General features: G+C 44.1%; 4 protein-coding genes and 1 long non-coding RNA gene across 6 annotated transcripts in view; 2 read left to right on the forward strand and 3 right to left on the reverse strand.

Moving 5' to 3' along the window:
* LOC115246770 (fibroin heavy chain-like) overlaps positions 1-12,909 on the reverse strand; it is a 29,485-nt gene extending 16,576 nt beyond the window's left edge. The window contains exons 1-7 of the mRNA XM_029826069.1: positions 12,780-12,909; positions 12,656-12,685; positions 12,394-12,555; positions 12,257-12,304; positions 973-978; positions 711-872; positions 550-615 (exon numbers count right to left, since the gene is read on the reverse strand). Of these exons, the coding sequence (XP_029681929.1) occupies positions 550-615; positions 711-872; positions 973-978; positions 12,257-12,304; positions 12,394-12,555; positions 12,656-12,685; positions 12,780-12,789 (484 nt within the window). The 5' untranslated portion in view covers positions 12,790-12,909. The remainder of the gene's footprint in view (positions 1-549; positions 616-710; positions 873-972; positions 979-12,256; positions 12,305-12,393; positions 12,556-12,655; positions 12,686-12,779) is intronic.
* Positions 325-19,624, reverse strand: isg12 (interferon alpha-inducible protein 27-like protein 2A). The gene is made up of 5 exons (XM_029826126.1): positions 19,494-19,624; positions 19,370-19,399; positions 19,108-19,269; positions 18,977-19,018; positions 325-555 (listed from the first exon to the last, which is right to left on the reverse strand). Exons 1-5 carry the CDS (start codon positions 19,501-19,503, stop codon positions 515-517), a joined length of 285 nt encoding a protein of 94 aa, XP_029681986.1. The 5' UTR covers positions 19,504-19,624; the 3' UTR covers positions 325-514.
* On the forward strand, positions 4,251-8,438 carry LOC101074245 (cytosolic 5'-nucleotidase 1A-like). Its single transcript, XM_029826088.1, has 7 exons — positions 4,251-4,437; positions 5,834-6,043; positions 6,285-6,440; positions 6,531-6,660; positions 7,410-7,532; positions 7,601-7,782; positions 8,087-8,438. Exons 2-7 carry the CDS (start codon positions 5,909-5,911, stop codon positions 8,408-8,410), a joined length of 1,050 nt encoding a protein of 349 aa, XP_029681948.1. The 5' UTR covers positions 4,251-4,437; positions 5,834-5,908; the 3' UTR covers positions 8,411-8,438.
* On the reverse strand, positions 9,606-10,375 carry LOC105418094 (uncharacterized). Of its 2 annotated transcripts, XR_003885863.1 has the most exons (4): positions 10,234-10,375; positions 10,007-10,155; positions 9,695-9,841; positions 9,606-9,620 (listed from the first exon to the last, which is right to left on the reverse strand). It is a non-coding gene; the product is annotated as an uncharacterized lncRNA (long non-coding RNA). The 2 variants fall into 2 exon arrangements; XR_003885862.1 differs by lacking the exon at positions 9,606-9,620 and having other exon boundaries at positions 9,687-9,841.
* LOC115246782 (cytosolic 5'-nucleotidase 1A-like) lies at positions 14,229-16,753 on the forward strand. Its single transcript, XM_029826101.1, has 4 exons — positions 14,229-14,349; positions 14,756-14,878; positions 14,947-15,131; positions 15,436-16,753. The coding sequence occupies exons 1-4, from the start codon at positions 14,241-14,243 to the stop codon at positions 15,799-15,801; spliced, it is 783 nt and encodes a 260-aa protein (XP_029681961.1). The 5' UTR covers positions 14,229-14,240; the 3' UTR covers positions 15,802-16,753.
* Positions 19,625-20,445: the final 821 nt, after the last annotated feature.

Genomic DNA, 20,445 nt, shown 5'->3' on the forward strand with positions numbered 1-20,445 from the left:
ACTGTTGATTGATCCTGTCTGTATTTATGCTGATGTCGACATTTGTTGTGATGCCATTGTGTGCAATTTTAGTTCTTGTTCTTTAAGTGCCAGAAGTTTAGTGTCCCTGTTGTCGGCCACCTGTTTTATTTGGTAATTAGAGTGTTTGTGTGTGTGTGTGTGTTCCTGTTGGATGGATCCTGTTGCTCTGCAGTTGACTGTAAAATGAATAGTGTCTAACAACCTCAGGTCAAAGTGGTGCAATCACAGATTTGAACCATGTTTTGCCTTCAACAACTATTGGAAATAAAATGTGGCGAGCCAGCAGAACGAAGTCACAGTCGATAAGCTTGTGTTCCACACACAACTTTCCAGTTTATTTGATTACAGCTAACAGCCTGAATTAGAATCATTAGGAAGGAGCGTGGACAAAAATGCTTCTCTCTGAAGGAAAACGATAAATTTTCACTGAAAATTCTTCCAGCTTTGACTTTAGAATCTTTGGGTGAACATTCGACCCTCAAATTTTTTTTTTTCAGAACAGTCGCCCCAGGAACCCCAGTGCCGCACCAGCACCAGCACCAGCACCAGCACCAGCCAGGACCACATTGGTGGCCACCGACAGACCGGCCATACCTGAAACAACATCACACATTTAGCTTTTGTCTCTATTTTATGTGGAAACTTCCGGGATTGGTTTGGAAAAGACAAAGTTATTAAAAGATACTTACCCGCTGACTGCAAAACAGCCACCGCGCTGCCTGCTGCCACCCCTCCTCCGCTGGCAACCGCAGTAACAGACATCATCTTAGCAGCTACAGATCCTGCTGCTATCCCAGCTGAAGTGAAGCCTGCAGCCCCCAGAGCCACTGGAGCCAGGGCCACGGTCGCCACTGCGTATTTACATAAACGCATCGTCATCTTCTAACCGTGGATCCATTTAATTTCTGTAGTCTGAAACTTGAGCATTAAAGATAAAAACAGGAAACTCACCAGCACCTCCAACCACAGCAACAACTGTAACTGAAAAATTAGATTTGGTGGGGGTAAATAAAAATATTTACAAAAGGCAATATTTAGAGGAGCATCAGTGATTCAGCAGATCTTACCAGGGTCCATGTTTTCCTATGTCTGGTGGCTGACTGAGCTGAGCCTGTGTTTTATGGGCAGGGAAGGTTTCGTTTCGGCAGAAACGAAAGTAACATTTTGTATGGGCGGCAGGGGGCGCCAGAGAGCGGGACAAATTACAAATCTGCCATTTATTTAAAAACAAAAAGGCAATATAGTTAGTTTGGATGCTTGCACATTGAATTAGATGGATTTCTAGCTTAAATTTGAGTAAAATATCCAAGCCGTGTGTCACTTATTATACAAATGATGACAGAAATGACAGAAAATGATAATGACTTTCTCCTTCAATTAGGACAGGATAGGATAGGATAGGATAGGATAAACTTTATTAATCCCACATTGGGGAAATTCACGTGTTACAGCGGGAGTCCGTGGTGTGCATTACGGTATAGTACTAAAAGAAAAAAAGAAAAAGACTCTTATGTTATGTACATTCCTATGTACATTATATATTATATACAGAAATTAAAAATTATATATAGAAGGAATGTCAGACAATATGAAGAAAATGAAGGTGCCAGAAAAATGAAGGTGCAATAAGAGATGTGCAAATAAGACATTCCAGAGGTATAAGACATCCTCCTTCACCCACCTCATCAATGGAGTCCAGAGAACAGTCCAGGACTGAGCCAGCCCTTCTGACCAGTTTGTTGAGTCTCTTCCTGTCCCTCTCTGAGCTCCCACAGCTCCAGCAGACCACAGCGTAGAAGATCACTGATGCCACCACAGAGTCATAAAAAGTCCTCAGCAGTGTCCTGCACACTCCAAAGGACCTCAGTCTCCTCGGCAGATGGAGACGACTTTGGCCCTTCTTGTACAGGGCGTCTGTGTTATGAGTCCCGTCCAGTTTATAGTTGAGGTGAACACCCAGGTATTTGTACTCCTCTACGATCTCAATGTCCAAACCCTGGATGTTCACGGGTGCAGTGTGAGAAGCCTTCCTACTGAAGTCGATCAGCACCTCCTTTGACTTGCTGGCATTGATGCGCAGATGGTTCAGTTCACACCAAAGTTGGTGATGACCTCCCTGTACTCCAATTCGTTTCCCTCAGACACACGTCCAACGATGGCTGTATCGTCGGAGAACTTCTGGAGGTGGCAACTGTCTGAGTTGTAGCTGAAGTCCGATGTGTAGAGAGTGAAGAGGAAGGGAGAGAGAACTGTACCCTGCAGTGCCCCCGTGCTGCAGACAACCACCTCGGACTCACAGTCACGGAGCCTCACGTTCTATAGTCTGTTGGTGAGGTAGTCGGTGGTCCAGGCAGCTAGGTGACCGTCGACTCCGGCTCCCTCCACCTTCCCTCTCAGCAATGATGGCTGGATTGTGTTGAAGGCACTGGAGAAGTCAAAGAACATGACTCTCACAGTGCTCCTGGTGCCCTCTAGGTGTGAGAGTGACCGGTGCAGCAGGTAGATGACAGCATCATCCACACCAATGCCCGGTCGATATGCAAACTGTAGAGGGTCCATCTTGCTGTCCACCAGCTGTCGGAGTTGGGTGAGAACGATCCTCTCCATGGTCTTCATCAGGTGAGAGGTTAAAGCCACTGGCCTGAAGTGGTTGGGCTCCCTGGCGTGCGCAGTCTTAGGAACCGGAACCACACATGATGTTTTCCACAGGAGTGGAACTCTCTCCAGACTGAGGCTCAGGTTAAAGATGTGCAGGAGTACTCCACAGAGCTGAGCTGCACAGTCCTTGAGTAGTCTGGAGTTGATGCCATCAGGGCCAGTAGCAAAGGCAGAGTTATGGTGTCTTTCCGAAGGTCCCGTTGATACATCAACAGGTGGAGCCTTGTCTGGAACACATGAAAACGCATAAAAAACGGCGTCTTTGTAACAGACAAGGAGAAATGCTCAGATAAAAACCCGCGTAGGCTCTTTAAACAAAGAGGAGTGATGCTTTTAGGCAGCGTTTGGAACAATGTTTGTCCTTGTAGGAACTATCAGCTTATTATATTTGGTTCTTTACCTGCAGGGACCATTGAAAGGTTTCTTGGAGGCACTGGGAAAGTTGCAGAAGAGGTTTTATGACAAAGGACAGCGCTTGGACTGCCCCATCAGGACCTACCTGGTGACCGCCCGCAGCGCAGCCAGCGCAGGCACGAGAGCCCTGAAAACTCTGCGCTCTTGGGGCCTCGAGATCGACGAGGCTTTGTTTTTAGCCGGGGCCCCGAAGGGGCCGATGCTTGAAAAGATCAGGCCTCACATTTTCTTTGATGATCAGATGTTTCACGTGGAGAGGGCAGCAGAAATGGGGACAGTAGCGTGTCATGTCCCCTATGGGATAGCTCAGAGAGTGAACAAGGAAGGAGGTAAGGAGATGTCCTCAGCACCAGAGTAGCCTTCAAACCATTTTCAATGGCTTTCAACCTATACCGGTACAATCGAATTGGGATTTTTTTTATTTCTGTTCAGTAGGATACATGTTTTTTTGTTGTGTATTTCATTCCACCAGATTTTGTCGAGATTACAAGATGTTAGGTTCGGATAACCTAAAACACAAGAGAAATAAATGAGGCAAAGACAACAGAGAAGGAACCTTCCTGCTTCTCCCTGCTTCCCATGCCGTTATCTGCAACTTCGGCTCCGGTAAATGTTGCTTCCTGATACTCCTTAGAGCACCTGCATCCTGTTGTCCTTGAACAGGGGTGCGAGCTCACACATTAAGCATCACGAACATTAAGCATTAACAAGTAATAAAAAGATTAAGTAATGAGAAACAATCGAACAAGAATAAAGAATACAATAAGAAAAAGCAAATAAGAGATTTTGGCGGACACGTAGGGGCGTATCTCACACCCAGGTGATGCATGGGGTGATGGGCGTGGTTAGCCCTAGAGTTAATGCACTGTTCGACGCGCCCTTTAGTATTGTCTGGTGGATGCAGAATAAAGACGTTCAAACCATCTGCTCGGTCCGAGTCGTTCCTCGTCCTGCCACATTGGTGACCCCGTTTGAACATGTTCGAGGGAGCAGATGACGGTATCTCCTCTTCGGCCACGTCGCCCTTTCTTTCTGCTTGGGTCGCACGTTTCGGCTCCCGTGTTGTTGTTGCACATACACGCATGGTTGTACAGATTGGCTAACTCTTCACTGATCTTTCCCACGGTTTGCAACCTTGACCTTAATTCCTGGGCGTCACCCGCCCTGTTCGGACCTGTTCCTCTTCATACTGATTTCGACACTTCTCGTACTTTGCCTTCAGAGTCTTCAGCTCCTGCCTCATAGTAGTCTCCATCGTCGTGGCCGTCTCTCTCTTTTTCGCTGTCGAGGGCAAACTGGTGCTCCCTACTGGTCTGAAGTTTCCTCATTGGACTGAGATTCTCAGTAAGTCTGCTGACAGTTTCCTTTTGTTCAGACACTGTCCTGTAGGCTTGTTCTAGCTGCTTCTGGCTCTCCTGGAGAGAGTTGATATGGACTACGATGTCTGTGTAGATTATCAATCATCCAGGTCATTGTATCCAAGGTAGTTTTCTATGTCAACTGGACTGGGTTTCTTCTCTTGAAGACGTTTCGCGTTCTATCGAGGCTTCTTCAGTTCTGAAATCGCTGGGGAGAGAGCTTGAAAATATATAGCCCCTGTGGACCATCTGCATGCTAATGATCTGGGTGGTCACCTGAGAGTCGTTAGCAGGGTCGTTGGTCGGGTCGTTCACCTAGTTTCTGTTGAGGTGTTTCAGTTTCTGAATCTGGCAGGTGTTGAGCTCACTCAGCAGGTCTGAACTCTACAGCCACAGATGAAATATCTGATGCGTACCTCCTCGTTTGTGCACTGACATTGCTCTGTGGGAAACTGGTCATGATTTCTTGCAGTGCTGAAAAGTGTGCAGTATTGGGTTGGGTCTGCGACAGGTGCCTTTCAAGCAGTTGCAGCTTGGTTCCAAAGGCTCTGATGTGTGAATATAGTTGGTTTATGACTGTGTGTGGTCCCTGGAGACTGGTGTTGAGGACATTAAGGTGCTTTGTAATGTCAACTAGAAAACCCAAATCAGCCAGCCACATAGGGTCACTTAGTTTTTTTTTTTCATCCTTGAAGCATCGGCCCTCACAGTCAACTTTTCTTTTTTTGTTGATTCTCACCATTTTAGAAAATTGGGGGCAAAGGGTCACACGGGGTTATGTCACGGAGAGTGCTGCTGCCCTCCAGTGGGTAAATGATGAACAGCATTTAATGTGTAAGCTACCGTAAATTCTGGACTACAGAGCGCACCTTATTCACAGCCATGCATGTATTAAGTCTATGCGCGGGCCAGATATTATTGATTTTATGAGAGAGGCTGCGGGCCAGATGAAATTTGACCATGGGCCGCATTTGGCCCCCGGGCCGGACTTTGGACATGTCTGGCCTAAACACACAACACAATCTTCTCTCGTCACATTTGCTGCTTGTTCTGCCAACAAGACCCAGTTTTTGATGTCTTTTGAAATTCCTGTATAAGCCAAAAAACAGTCATCCGCATCTAGTTTACTTGTGGTAGCTTTAATCTATTCCAACAATAGGCAGAAGAGGGCGCACTTTGGGCTTTGTGCAATACCAGGGTGTGTCCAGCAGGGGTCTATTTTCCCTCTTTTCTTCCATTACCAGGAATGAAGATGTGAGCCCAGCATCTCTGAAGGAATCTCAACCAATTTTAGTTCTTGTTCCTTAAGTGCCAGAAGGTTTGTGTTCGTGTTGTCGGCCGCCTGTTTTATTTGGTAATTAGGGTGTGTGTGTGTTTCCAAGGATCCTGTTGCTCTGTTGCGAGAGTGGGAGACGGCTCAGTGCTGAGACAGCTGAGCGCCGGGAGGAAGAGCCGCCATGAGTCTAAACAGCAGCCAACCTCTGACCATCAGTGGACAGGACCTGATCAGCAGCAGCAGCAGCAGCGGAGCACCAGGGGAGGATGCTCGAGCAACTTCGATGCCTTGCACCCCCACCAGGAAACCGAAGCCTGTGAGTATACGGGTAGCAGCCGTCGTCAGGCGGCATTTATCCACATCACCTCTGCACATCATCACATTCATCTCAACTTCCTTCCATTACATTCGTGCTAAGTTTGCTTTGATTCCTTAAAGCCCCGAGGCCGCCTCTTGGCCTCGGAGCAGCACGGAAAGCCCTCCAGAATAGAACGTTTTGTGGTGGCCGGGTGGAGCTGGAGCCCTGCGGCTCAGGTTCTTGTGCTCTTGTCTCCCAGCCAAAGCCAGAGAATGCCATCACCATCGCGGTGTCATCGCGGGTCCTCTTTAACATGGAGAAGGAGCAGCACATCTATGAACACCAAAGTATGGAGCATCAGATGGAGCACGAAAGCCAGCCTTTCTGCCCAGGGCCGGCCTTCTCCTTCGTCAAGGTCAGAGTTCAACGATTAGGTGGAGCCGGCAGCTCTTGCGGTGCTTTTTGGGTTAGTTTTTAACAGTGTCTTTGTTGATCTTGTTCCCAGGCCCTGGAGGCTGTGAATACACGACTGAGGGAGATTAACCCAGACAGTGAGGAGCTGTTTGATGTGGTGCTGATGACCAACAACCACGCTAATGATGGATTAAGGCTCATCAATACCATCAATCATTACAGTGAGTTCCAACAGCATCATGAGAAGGTTTGTGGCAAATCATTTCAGACTATCTGAACCTAAAGGTGAAACTGAAGGTGGGAGTTCCCTAAAGGTCAGGAGGTCAGAGAGAGAGAGAGAGAGAGAGAGAGAGAGAGAGAGAGAGAGAGAGAGAGAGAGAGATTGGAAGCCTGTTAGAGGGGTGACCCCAGAGTGGTTGTAAATTATGGTTGGTAAGCTGTAAAAACAGTTAGAAAGTTGTTAGCATACCAACTAGTTTGACAGTTGAACAGCTTTACATCAGTTAGAAACGGGGTTGTATCTACAACAACCCTTATCTCACATATAAATCTGCCACACCCACAACAGACGAGCTACGTAGCATCAAGAGGCCCAGGCTGTCATTACAGAGGCGGCCACTAGGTGGCACATTACAAATGCAAGTCAAAATGATGACGTGTATAGCTGAAGAGCAAAACGGCCTTGTCTAGTTTGTAAGGAACATCCATGAGACACAACAGATGAATCATTTGTTGTGCCCAATTTCAGTTGGCAAAAATGTTTCATCCTTTTCCAAACCCAGAGTTCACAACTCCTTTTGTCACCAAACCAGTGGATGTATTTTCCCTTTTGCTGGTTGGAGTCTTGGATTGCTGTTCTTAGATTCTGAAATGGAATGTCCAAAAGGAGGGATTAAGATCAGATTTTCTGGATTCAGTGGGTAAAAGAAAAACAACAGCTGACCTGGTTTTTGCTTGCTCCTCTCTGCAGAGTTGTTCATCGAGCGCTTCTGCATGACAGGAGGAAACAGTCCGGTCGGCTACCTGAAGGCTTACCACACCAACCTGTACCTGTCTGCCGATCCAGTCAAGGTTCGGGAGGCTCTGGAGGAAGGTGGGTCAGAGCCAGGGTGCAGGGTCCAGGTTCTGGAGTCCTTGTCTGATCCTCTGTCACGTGTTCAGGTATAGCCGCGGCCACCATGTTCACCCCGAAGAAGATGACGGAAGTGTCGGAGACTCAGCTGCGCGTGGCCTTCGACGGCGACGGCGTGCTCTTCTCTGATGAGTCCGAGCGCATTTTCAGAAAAGGCCTGGACAAGTTCCGTGAGAACGAGAAGAAACACGAGAACAAGCCTCTAGGTCATGTTAGTATCACGTGCACATGGGGACAACCTCCAATATCACAGTGCCGCTGAGAGTTCACAGTTAAAGGCAGAGTTATGGTGTCTTTCCGAAGGTCCCGTTGATACATCAACAGGTGGAGCCTTGTCTGGAACACATGAAAATGCATGAAAAATGGCGTCTTTGTAACAGACAAAGAGAAATGCTCAGATAAAAACCCGTGTAGGCTCTTTAAACAAAGAGGAGTGATGCTTTTAGGCAGCGTTTGGAACAATGTTTGTCCTTGTAGGAACTATCAGCTTATTATATTTGGTTCTTTACCTGCAGGGACCATTGAAAGGTTTCTTGGAGGCACTGGGAAAGTTGCAGAAGAGGTTTCATGACAAAGGACTGGACTGCCCCATCAGGACCTACCTGGTGACCTCCCGCGACGCAGAAATCTCAGGCCCAAGAGCCCTGAATACTCTGCGCTCTTGGGGTCTCGAGATCGACGAGCCTTTCTTTTTAGCCGGGGCCCCGAAGGGGCCAAAGCTTGAAGAGCTCAGGCCTCACATTTTCTTTGATGATAAGAGGTCTTACGTGGATGAGGCAGCAGAAATGGGGATAGTAGCGTGTCATGTCCCCTATGGGATAGCTCAAGAGAGTGAATAAGGAGATTATCAATGTTTACTACTCTAAAAGCCATGTTGCAAAAAAAATCCCGAAAAACCGAAGATTTTTAGAGTTATAAAAACGATCATAGTTTAAAAAAAAATAAAAATAATGTTACATGTTTACACTATCCTCCCCTCCCTCACTTTGAAATTTAGTATTTCAGTACTTTGACTTTGTATTTTAGTGTCACCATATTTCGTCTTGTTTGAGATTACAAGCTCTGGTCATGTTTAGATCGGGGAATATTTTCCTCCTGTAGGGTTTGATACAAATGAACAATATTTTTTTTTTATGTTTCTGCTGCAAGTTGGAGATCTCTGAGCTTCCACGCCGGCTTATGCCCACTTCTCAAAAAGACGACAAAAATTAGATAAAACTTCCGAATTGAGGAATTATAGTACATATAAAATCTGGCACTTAGGTTTATATGGCTTACTTCCGGTAAGGAAATGAATTAAAATGTATTTAAAAATGTATGATGTTAACTTTTTTCTTTATAATTGTACTGGGAATGCTGGATTATTAATTAAATTCACTTGTTATTTAGTAAAAGATGAAACACGATTTATCTGGCGCAATAACGCATCAAAATGTAGCGTTTAAAATTTAAGCAAACGATTGCGTGTAGACAAAATGCCTCTCGGCTTGAATAAAACACAATAAGTTTTATAATAAACATGTTTAACCAATACTGGTCTAATAATTCGTGCCCAGACGTTCTCCTTCAATTAGAAAAGCTCAAAATCTCACTTCCTGCTTCCACTTCCCTTTTTCAAAATAAGAGCTCTGTATTTCGGCGGTTTCACCATTATTTCAAGGGCGAATTCTAAACATTTATATACACATTACTTGCTGGACGTAGATGTCAATTATGAGCAATATCATTTTACATAAACTGTGTTTAAAAAGAGCTCATGTTACGATTTACTGTCGGGTCGAGGGGATCACGTGGTAGCCCACGCGCACGCGCTTTGTTGTAAGTAAAAATGCCTGCTGTCTTCATCATCCCGGTGTCGGACAGCGGAAAAATCTGATATTGGCTGCAGACTCTGTTGTTTTCGTGCACAGCTGCAGGTTTTGGAGGCTGCAAGAAGACGCCTGATGTCTGTGGCAAACGCAAACACACAGTCCTCAATCCGGTAAGAGGTTTCTACTTGATTACTCATTACGAAAGGTAATCTTGTGCCATCATCACCAACAAACCCTCCTGTAGTGTGAAAATACAGGGGATTTAGTGACCGTGTTGCCATTAAATGACCAGCAGATGAATGAGGCGTTCACTTGCAGCCGTGGCTGTCCGTCATTCGCGTTGGTGTCAGTGCAGGGGTCCTCATGTCTGCTGTCCTCCTCAGGTGGTCCCGTACACAGGGCCCATACCTGGAGGGCTCCACCCAGGGGAGATCATCATCATCCAGGGCTCTGTGCCTCCTGATGCCGACAGGTGAGTCGAGACCATCACAAACTTTCGCCACGACAGGTTTGATTGGCGTCATTTTATCATTGTAGCTTATTTAAATGCTTTTTGTATAAAGGCCCTGTTGTTGTTTTTATGTTCATGCAATAGATTTAACAGATACTGCATAAAATATTTACCTCCAATCAATTTCAGGCCTTTTACTTTTCAGTCAGCTCAAATGTTTCATCCTTTTCCAAACCCAGAGTTCACAACTCCTTTTGTCACCAAACCAGTGGATGTATTTTCCCTTTTGCTGGTTGGAGTCTTGGATTGCTGTTCTTAGATTCTGAAATGGAATGTGCAAAAGGAGGGATTAAGATCAGAATTTATGGATTCAGTGGGTAAAAGAAAAACAGCAGCTGACCTGGTTTTTGCTTGCTCCTCTCTGCAGAGTTGTTCATCGAGCGCTTCTGTATGACAGGAGGAAACAGTCCGGTCGGCTACCTGAAGGCTTACCACACCAACCTGTACCTGTCTGCCGATCCAGTCAAGGTTCGGGAGGCTCTGGAGGAAGGTGGGTCAGAGCCAGGGTGCAGGGTCCAGGTTCTGGAGTCCTTGTCTGATCCTCTGTCACGTGTTCAGGTATAGCCGCGGCCACCATGTTCACCCCGAAGAAGATGACGGAAGTGTCGGAGACTCAGCTGCGCGTGGCCTTCGACGGCGACGCCGTGCTCTTCTCTGATGAGTCCGAGCGCATTTTCAAGGCCCCCGGCCTGGCCGAGTTTCTTGAGAACGAGAAGAAACACGAGAACAAGCCTCTTGGTCACGTTAGTATCACGTGCACATGGGGACAACCTCCAATATCACAGTGCTGCTGCGAGTTCACAGTTAAAGGCAGAGTTATGGGTTCTTTCCGAAGGTCCCGTTGATACATCAACAGGTGGAGCCTTGTCTGGAACACATGAAAACGCATGAAAAATGGCGTCTTTGTAACAGACAAGGAGAAATGCTCAGATAAAAACACGTGTAGGCTCTTTAAACAAAGAGGAGTGATGCTTTTAGGCAGCATTTGGAACAATGTTTGTCCTTATAGGAACTATCAGCTTATTATATTTGGTTCTTTACCTGCAGGGACCATTGAAAGGTTTCTTGGAGGCACTGGGAAAGTTGCAGAAGAGGTTTTATGACAAAGGACAGCGCTTGGACTGCCCCATCAGGACCTACCTGGTGACCGCCCGCAGCGCAGCCAGCTCAGGCACGAGAGCCCTGAAAACTCTGCGCTCTTGGGGCCTCGAGATCGACGAGGCTTTGTTTTTAGCCGGGGCCCCGAAGGGGCCGATGCTTGAAAAGATCAGGCCTCACATTTTCTTTGATGATCAGATGTTTCACGTGGAGAGGGCAGCAGAAATGGGGACAGTAGCGTGTCATGTCCCCTATGGGATAGCTCAGAGAGTGAACAAGGAAGGAGGTAAGGAGATGTCCTCAGCACCAGAGTAGCCTTCAAACCATTTTCAATGGCTTTCAACCTATACAACCCCCCCCCCCCCCACACACACACACACACACACACACACAGACACAGACACAGACACACACTCTCATTTTATTTAGTACACTGAATTGGGAAAATATGTTAATAATAATTTTTAGCCTACTGTTAACCACAAATTGCTGAAGCTTAAAGGATCAATCAGAATTTAAAAAAAATATACTTAGAATGATTATCCTGTTATTTGTTCCATCTGAGAATTATTATCATTGGGATGATATTATTCAAGTTTGTTTTAATTACTGTGGATCCATTATTTTGTTTGATTCAAATGCTTCAGTCAAAAACACTGCTGAAAGAGCTATAAAATCTATTCTTGCTTCTATTTTTCCTCTGCATTTAACGTCACCTTGTGACATTCTTTACATACACACGTGACAGCAATTGTGTGCAATTTTAGTTCTTGTTCCTTAAGTGCCAGAAGTTTAGTGTCCCTGTTGTCGGCCGCCTGTTTTATTTGGTAATTAGAGTGTTTGTGTGTGTTTCCATGGGTCCTGTTGCTCTGCAGTTGACTGTAAAATGAATAGTGTCTAACAACCTGTCAGGTCAAAGCGCCACATGAGCAGTGTGCAATCACAGATTTGAACCATGTTTTGCCTTCAACAACTATGGGAAATAAAATGTGCCGAGCCAGCAGAACGAAGTCACAGTCGATAAGCTTGTGTTCCACACACAACTTTCCAGTTTATTTGATTACAGCTAACAGCCTGAATTAGAATCATTAGGAAGGAGCGTGGACAAAAATGCTGCTCTCTGAAGGAAAATGATACATTTACACACACATACATACATCACTGAAAATTCTTCCAGCTTTGACTTTAGAATCTTTAGGTGAAAATTTGATCCACAAGATTTTTTTTTTTTCAGCGCAGTCGCCCCAGGAACCCCAATGCCGCACCAGCACCAGCCAGGGCCACATTGGTTGCCGCCGACAGACCGGCCATACCTGAAACAACACCACGCATTTAGCTTTTATTTTATGTGGAAACTTCCGGGATTGGTTTGGAAAAGACAAAGTTATTAAAAGATACTTACCCGCTGACTGCAAAACAGCCACCGCGCTGCCTGCTGCCACCCCTCCTCCGCTGGCAACCGCAGCAGCAGACATCATCTTAGCAGCTACAGATCCTGCTGCTATCCCAGCTGAAGTGAAGCCTGCAGCCCCCAGAGCCACTGGAGCCAGGGCCACGGTCGCCACTGCGTATTTACATAAACGCATCGTCATCTTCTGACCGTGGATCCATTTAATTTCTGTAGTCTGAATCTTGAGCAGTAAAGATTAAAATAGGAAACTCACCAGCACCTCCAACCACAGCAACAACTGTACCTGAAAAATTAGATTTGGTGGGGGATTTGGTGTAAATAAAAATATTTACAAAAGGCAATATTTAGAGGACCATCAGTGATCCAGCAGATCTTACCAGGTTTCATGTTTTTCTATGTCTGGTGGCTGACGGAGCTGAGCCTGTGTTTCATGGGCAGGGAAGGTTTCGTTTCGCCAGAAACGACAGTAACATTTTATATGGACGGCAGGGGGCGCCAGAGAGCGGGACATATTACAAATAGGCCATTTATTTTAAAACAAAAAGGCAATATAGTTACTATAGTTACTAATTCAATGCTTGCACATTGAATTAAATACATTTTTAGCTTAAATTTGTGGAAAATATCCAAGCCGTGTGTCACTTTTTATACAAATGGTAAGAAATCTTAAACTACGTCATCTATATGCGTGCCTGTTGTCTATGTAGCGGCCAATAAAATAACTGCATGTTTAGATCGGGGAATATTTTCCTCCTGTAGGGTTTGATACAAATGAACAATATTTTTTTTAATGTTTCTGCTGCAAGTTGGAGATCTCTGAGCTTCCACGCCGGCTTATGCCCACTTCTCAAAAAGACGACAAAAATTAGATAAAACTTCCGAATTGAGGAATTATAGTACATATAAAATCTGGCACTTAGGTTTATATGGCTTACTTCCGGTAAGGAAATGAATTAAAATGTATTTAAAAATGTATGATGTTAACTTTTTTCTTTATAATTGTACTGGGAATGCTGGATTATTAATTAAATTCACTTGTTATTTAGTAAAAGATGAAACACGATTTATCTGGCGCAATAACGCATCAAAATGTAGCGTTTAAAATTTAAGCAAACGATCTAGTGTAGACAAAATGCCTCTCGGCTTGAATAAAACACAATAAGTTTTATAATAAACATGTTTAACCAATACTGGTCTAATAATTCGTGCGCAGAAAATGACGTTCTCCTCCAATTAGAAAAGCTCAAAATCTCACTTCCTGCTTCCACTTCCCTTCTTCAAAATAAGAGCTCTGTATTTCGGCGGTTTCACCATTATTTCAAGGGCGAATTCTAAACATTTATATACACATTACTTGCTGGACGTAGATGTCAATTATGAGCAATATCATTTTACATAAACTGTGTTTAAAAAGAGCTCATGTTACGATTTACTGTCGGGTCGAGGGGATCACGTGGTAGCCCACGCGCACGCGCTTTGTTGTAAATAAAAATGCCTGCCGTCTTCATCATCCCGGTGTCGGACAGCGGAAAAATCTGATATTGGCTGCAGACTCTGTTGTTTTCGTGCACAGCTGCAGGTTTTGGAGGCTGCAAGAAGACGCCTGATGTCTGTGGCAAACGCGAAACACACAGTCCTCAATCCGGTAAGAGGTTTATACTTGATTACTCATTACGAAAGGTAATCTTGTGCCATCATCACCAACAAACCCTCCTGTAGTGTGAAAATACAGGGGATTTAGTGACCGTGTTGCCATGAAATGACCAGCAGATGAATGAGGCGTTCACTTGCAGCCGTGGCTGTCCGTCATTCGCGTTGGTGTCAGTGCAGGGGTCCTCATGTCTGCTGTCCTCCTCAGGTGGTCCCGTACACAGGGCCCATACCTGGAGGGCTCCACCCGGGGGAGATCATCATCATCCAGGGCTCTGTGCCTCCTGATGCCGACAGGTGAGTCGAGACCATCACAAACTTTCGCCACGACAGGTTTGATTGGCGTCATTTTATCATTGTAGCTTATTTAAATGCTTTTTGTATAAAGGCCCTGTTGTTGTTTTTATGTTCATGCAATAGATTTAACAGATACTGCATAAAATATTTACCTCCAATCAATTTCAGGCCTTTTACTTTTCAGTCAGCTCAAATGTTTCATCCTTTTCCAAACCCAGAGTTCACAACTCCTTTTGTCACCAAACCAGTGGATGTATTTTCCCTTTTGCTGGTTGGAGTCTTGGATTGCTGTTCTTAGATTCTGAAATGGAATGTGCAAAAGGAGGGATTAAGATCAGAATTTATGGATTCAGTGGGTAAAAGAAAAACAACAGCTGACCTGGTTTTTGCTTGCTCCTCTCTGCAGAGTTGTTCATCGAGCGCTTCTGTATGACAGGAGGAAACAGTCCGGTCGGCTACCTGAAGGCTTACCACACCAACCTGTACCTGTCTGCCGATCCAGTCAAGGTTCGGGAGGCTCTGGAGGAAGGTGGGTCAGAGCCAGGGTGCAGGGTCCAGGTTCTGGAGTCCTTGTCTGATCCTCTGTCACGTGTTCAGGTATAGCCGCGGCCACCATGTTCACCCCGGAGAAGATGACGGAAGTGTCGAAGACTCAGCTGCGCGTGGCCTTCGACGGCGACGCCGTGCTCTTCTCTGATGAGTCCGAGCGCATTTTCAAGGCCCACGGCCTGGACAAGTTCCGTGAGAACGAGAAGAAACACGAGAACAAGCCTCTTGGTCACGTTAGTATCACGTGCACATGGGGACAACCTCCAATATCACAGTGCTGCTGCGAGTTCACAGTTAAAGGCAGAGTTATGGTGTCTTTCCGAAGGTCCCGTTGATACATCAACAGGTGGAGCCTTGTCTGGAACACATGAAAACGCATGAAAAATGGCGTCTTTGTAACAGACAAGGAGAAATGCTCAGATAAAAACACGTGTAGGCTCTTTAAACAAAGAGGAGTGATGCTTTTAGGCAGCATTTGGAACAATGTTTGTCCTTATAGGAACTATCAGCTTATTATATTTGGTTCTTTACCTGCAGGGACCATTGAAAGGTTTCTTGGAGGCACTGGGAAAGTTGCAGAAGAGGTTTTATGACAAAGGACAGCGCTTGGACTGCCCCATCAGGACCTACCTGGTGACCGCCCGCAGCGCAGCCAGCTCAGGCACGAGAGCCCTGAAAACTCTGCGCTCTTGGGGTCTCGAGATCGACGAGGCTTTGTTTTTAGCCGGGGCCCCGAAGGGGCCGATGCTTGAAAAGATCAGGCCTCACATTTTCTTTGATGATCAGATGTTTCACGTGGAGAGGGCAGCAGAAATGGGGACAGTAGCGTGTCATGTCCCCTATGGGATAGCTCAGAGAGTGAACAAGGAAGGAGGTAAGGAGATGTCCTCAGCACCAGAGTAGCCTTCAAACCATTTTCAATGGCTTTCAACCTATACAACCCCCCCCCCCCCCCCACACACACACACACATACACACAGACACAGACACAGACACACACTCTCATTTTATTTAGTACACTGAATTGGGAAAATATGTTAATAATAATTTTTAGCCTACTGTTAACCACAAATTGCTGAAGCTTAAAGGATCAATCAGAATTTAAAAAAAATATACTTAGAATGATTATCCTGTTATTTGTTCCATCTGAGAATTATTATCATTGGGATGATATTATTCAAGTTTGTTTTAATTACTGTGGATCCATTATTTTGTTTGATTCAAATGCTTCAGTCAAAAACACTGCTGAAAGAGCTATAAAATCTATTCTTGCTTCTATTTTTCCTCTGCATTTAACGTCACCTTGTGACATTCTTCACATATCAGACGCCCTCTTTGTTGGGAGCTATTCCAACAACAGGCAGAAGAGGGCGCACTTTGGGCATTGTGCAATACCTGGGTGTGTCCAGCAGGGGACTCTTTTTCCTCTTTTCTTCCATTAGGAATGAGGATGTGAGCCCAGCATCTCTGAAGGAATCTCAACCAAAACTTGCAGAAAGCCTGCATGCTGCAGTAATATTATATAATATAATAATATTATATAATATTAATAATACAATATAATATAAATAGCACTTTCATGATGTGAACCCACCTGGAATATTTAATGACAGTGCATTTTGCTTTTGCACCCCAATTAGGGGATTAGGGTTGTCAACTGATAATTAAATGTTGCGTCCTGTATTGGTGATACACGTAGCTCAGAAAAGTGCGAAGGCAAAACAGAAAAAGTTGTAACCAGAGTGTAAAACGGGAAGATAAACAGGAATGACAGGAAAATGTGAGAGATGATTCACACAAAGCCAAGTGTAGATCTGCCAACCAAATGTCTCCATTATTCAGAAAGAATGACTGAGGTGAAACGACCTGGCTCAGGAGGCAGCCGTCACAGGTTGTATCTGCAGAGGCTGATATTTAATCTGGTTGATAGATAAGCCATCGGTGATAGGGAAGGTTTAATCACACTGGTCTCTGCTGCCCATTAACTGGGATGGTCTGTTGGCTGCTAAAAAAAGTGAATTATCAATGTTTACTACTCTAAAAGCCATGTCGCAAAAAAAATCCTGAAAAACCAAAGTTTTTTTAGAGTTAGAGTTTTAGAGTCCTGCAATAACGATCATAGTTCTTTTTAAAAAGTAATGTTATATATTTACACTATCCCCCTCCCTCACCTTTGAATTGGGATTTTTATTTCTGTTCAGTAGGATACATGTTGTTTGTTGTGTATTTTAATGTCACCACATTTTGTCCTGTTTGAGATTACAAGCTCTGGTCTGCGTTTGAAAATTGTAGCTGGAAATGCAACATTTTCCAGCCCTACTAAGCTCGGCCTGATGCCTGAAGGTCGTTGTGCTGAACTTGAACATGTGATGACAACAACGCCCACGTTTATATTCTTTTGTGACTCTGATGCTTGTGATTGTCTTTTGGAAATGGGCTGTTTAATTCTGACAGTCCTGCATGTTGTGTGTGTTCAAATGGTTGTTCATCATATGTAAATGACTGTAAAGATAACAAATAAAACATACTGTTGATTGATCCTGTCTGTATTTATGCTGATGTCGACATTTGTTGTGATGCCATTGTGTGCAATTTTAGTTCGTGTTCCTTAAGTGCCAGAAGTTTAGTGTCCCTGTTGTCGGCCGCCTGTTTTATTTGGTAATTAGGGTGTGTGTGTGTGTTCCTGTTGGATGGATCCTGTTGCTCTGCAGTTGACTGTAAAATGAATAGTGTCTAACAACCTCAGGTCAAAGTGGTGCAATCACAGATTTGAACCATGTTTTGCCTTCAACAACTATTGGAAATAAAATGTGCCGAGCCAGCAGAACGAAGTCACAGTCGATAAGCTTGTGTTCCACACACAACTTTCCAGTTTATTTGATTACAGCTAACAGCCTGAATTAGAATCATTAGGAAGGAGCGTGGACAAAAATGCTGCTCTCTGAAGGAAAACGATAAATTTTCACTGAAAATTCTTCCAGCTTTGACTTTAGAATCTTTGGGTGAACATTCGACCCTCAAAGGCAGCGTTTCGAACAATGTTTGTCCTTGTAGGAACTATCAGCTTATTATATTTGGTTCTTTACCTGCAGGGACCATTGGATGGATTGGGATGTCCTCAGCACCAGAGTAGCCTTCAAACCATTTTCAATGGCTTTCAACTTATACAACCCCCCCCCTCACACACACACACACACACACACACACACACTCTCTCTCTAATTTTATTTAGTACACTGAATTGGGAAAATATGTTAATAATAATTTTTAGCCTACTGTTAACCAAAAATTGCTGAAGCTTAAAGGATTCAATCAGAATTTTTAAAAAATATACTTTGAATGATTATCCTGTTATTTGTTCCATCTGAGAATTATTATCATTGGGATGATATTATTCAAGTTTGTTTTAATTACTGTGGATCCATTATTTTGTTTGATTCAAATGCTTCAGTCAAAAACACTGCTGAAAGAGCTATAAAATCTATTCTTGCTTCTATTTTTCCTCTGCATTTAACGTCACCTTGTGACATTCTTTACATACACACATGTGACAGCAATTGTGTGCAATTTTAGTTCTTGTTCCTTAAGTGCCAGAAGTTTAGTGTCCCTGTTGTCGGCCGCCTGTTTTATTTGGTAATTAGAGTGTTTGTGTGTGTTTCCATGGATCCTGTTGCTCTGCAGTTGACTGTAAAATGAATAGTGTCTAACAACCTGTCAGGTCAAAGCGCCACATGAGCAGTGTGCAATCACAGATTTGAACCATGTTTTGCCTTCAACAACTATGGGAAATAAAATGTGCCGAGCCAGCAGAACGAAGTCACAGTCGATAAGCTTGTGTTCCACACACAACTTTCCAGTTTATTTGATTACAGCTAACAGCCTGAATTAGAATCATTAGGAAGGAGCGTGGACAAAAATGCTGCTCTCTGAAGGAAAATGATACATTTACACACACATACATACATCACTGAAAATTCTTCCAGCTTTGACTTTAGAATCTTTAGGTGAAAATTTGATCCACAAGATTTTTTTTTTTTTCAACGCAGTCGCCCCAGGAACCCCAATGCCGCACCAGCACCAGCCAGGGCCACATTGGTTGCCGCCGACAGACCGGCCATACCTGAAACAACACCACGCATTTAGCTTTTATTTTATGTGGAAACTTCCGGGATTGGTTTGGAAAAGACAAAGTTATTAAAAGATACTTACCCGCTGACTGCAAAACAGCCACCGCGCTGCCTGCTGCCACCCCTCCTCCGTTGGCAACCGCAGCAGCAGACATCATCTTAGCAGCTACAGATCCTGCTGCTATCCCAGCTGAAGTGAAGCCTGCAGCCCCCAGAGCCACTGGAGCCAGGGCCACGGTCGCCACTGCGTATTTACATAAACGCATCGTCATCTTCTGACCGTGGATCCATTTAATTTCTGTAGTCTGAATCTTGAGCAGTAAAGATAAAAATAGGAAACTCACCAGCACCTCCAACCACAGCAACAACTGTACCTGAAAAATTAGATTTGGTGGGGGATTTGGTGTAAATAAAAATATTTACAAAAGGCAATATTTAGAGGACCATCAGTGATCCAGCAGATCTTACCAGGTTTCATGTTTTTCTATGTCTGGTGGCTGACGGAGCTGAGCCTGTGTTTCATGGGCAGGGAAGGTTTCGTTTCGCCAGAAACGACAGTAACATTTTATATGGACGGCAGGGGGCGCCAGAGAGCGGGACAAATTACAAATAGGCCATTTATTTTAAAACAAAAAGGCAATATAGTTACTATAGTTACTAATTCAATGCTTGCACATTGAATTAAATACATTTTTAGCTTAAATTTGTGGAAAATATCCAAGCCGTGTGTCACTTTTTATACAAATGGTAAGAAATCTTAAACTACGTCATCTATATGCGTGTCTGTTGTCTATGTAGCGGCCAATAAAATAACTGCATGTTTAGATCGGGGAATATTTTCCTCCTGTAGGGTTTGATACAAATGAACAATATTTTTTTTAATGTTTCTGCTGCAAGTTGGAGATCTCTGAGCTTCCACGCTGGCTTATGCCCACTTCTCAAAAAGACGACAAAAATTAGATAAAACTTCAGAATTGAGGAATTATAGTACATATAAAATCTGGCACTTAGGTTTATATGGCTTACTTCCGGTAAGGAAATGAATTAAAATGTATTTAAAAATGTATGATGTTAACTTTTTTCTTCATAATTGTACTGGGAATGCTGGATTATTAATTAAATTCACTTGTTATTTAGTAAAAGATGAAACACGATTTATCTGGCGCAATAACGCATCAAAATGTAGCGTTTAAAATTTAAGCAAACGATCTAGTGTAGACAAAATGCCTCTCGGCTTGAATAAAACACAATAAGTTTTATAATAAACATGTTTAACCAATACTGATCTAATAATTCGTGCCCAGACGTTCTCCTCCAATTAGAAAAGCTCAAAATCTCACTTCCTGCTTCCACTTCCCTTCTTCAAAATAAGAGCTCTGTATTTCGGCGGTTTCACCATTATTTCAAGGGCGAATTCTAA

The sequence above is a fragment of the Takifugu rubripes genome, chromosome 2 (assembly GCF_901000725.2).
Source record: "Takifugu rubripes chromosome 2, fTakRub1.2, whole genome shotgun sequence".
NCBI lineage: Eukaryota > Metazoa > Chordata > Actinopteri > Tetraodontiformes > Tetraodontidae > Takifugu > Takifugu rubripes.

Coding starts and splice junctions, on each gene's coding strand:
- LOC115246782 (XM_029826101.1), top strand. CDS start 14,241: ATGTCTGCTGTCCTCCTCAGGTGGTCCCGTACACAGGGCCCATACCTG. Junction 14,879..14,946: donor TCGGGAGGCTCTGGAGGAAG/GTGGGTCAGAGC, acceptor TCACGTGTTCAG/GTATAGCCGCGGCCACCATG. Junction 15,132..15,435: donor AGAACAAGCCTCTTGGTCAC/GTTAGTATCACG, acceptor CTTTACCTGCAG/GGACCATTGAAAGGTTTCTT.
- LOC101074245 (XM_029826088.1), top strand. CDS start 5,909: ATGAGTCTAAACAGCAGCCAACCTCTGACCATCAGTGGACAGGACCTG. Junction 6,661..7,409: donor CAATACCATCAATCATTACA/GTGAGTTCCAAC, acceptor TCCTCTCTGCAG/AGTTGTTCATCGAGCGCTTC. Junction 7,533..7,600: donor TCGGGAGGCTCTGGAGGAAG/GTGGGTCAGAGC, acceptor TCACGTGTTCAG/GTATAGCCGCGGCCACCATG.
- isg12 (XM_029826126.1), bottom strand. Junction 19,270..19,369: donor TGCTGTGGTTGGAGGTGCTG/GTGAGTTTCCTA, acceptor GTAAATACGCAG/TGGCGACCGTGGCCCTGGCT. Junction 556..18,976: donor AACCAATGTGGCCCTGGCTG/GTGCTGGTGCGG, acceptor GTGCTGGTGCTG/GTGCTGGTGCGGCACTGGGG.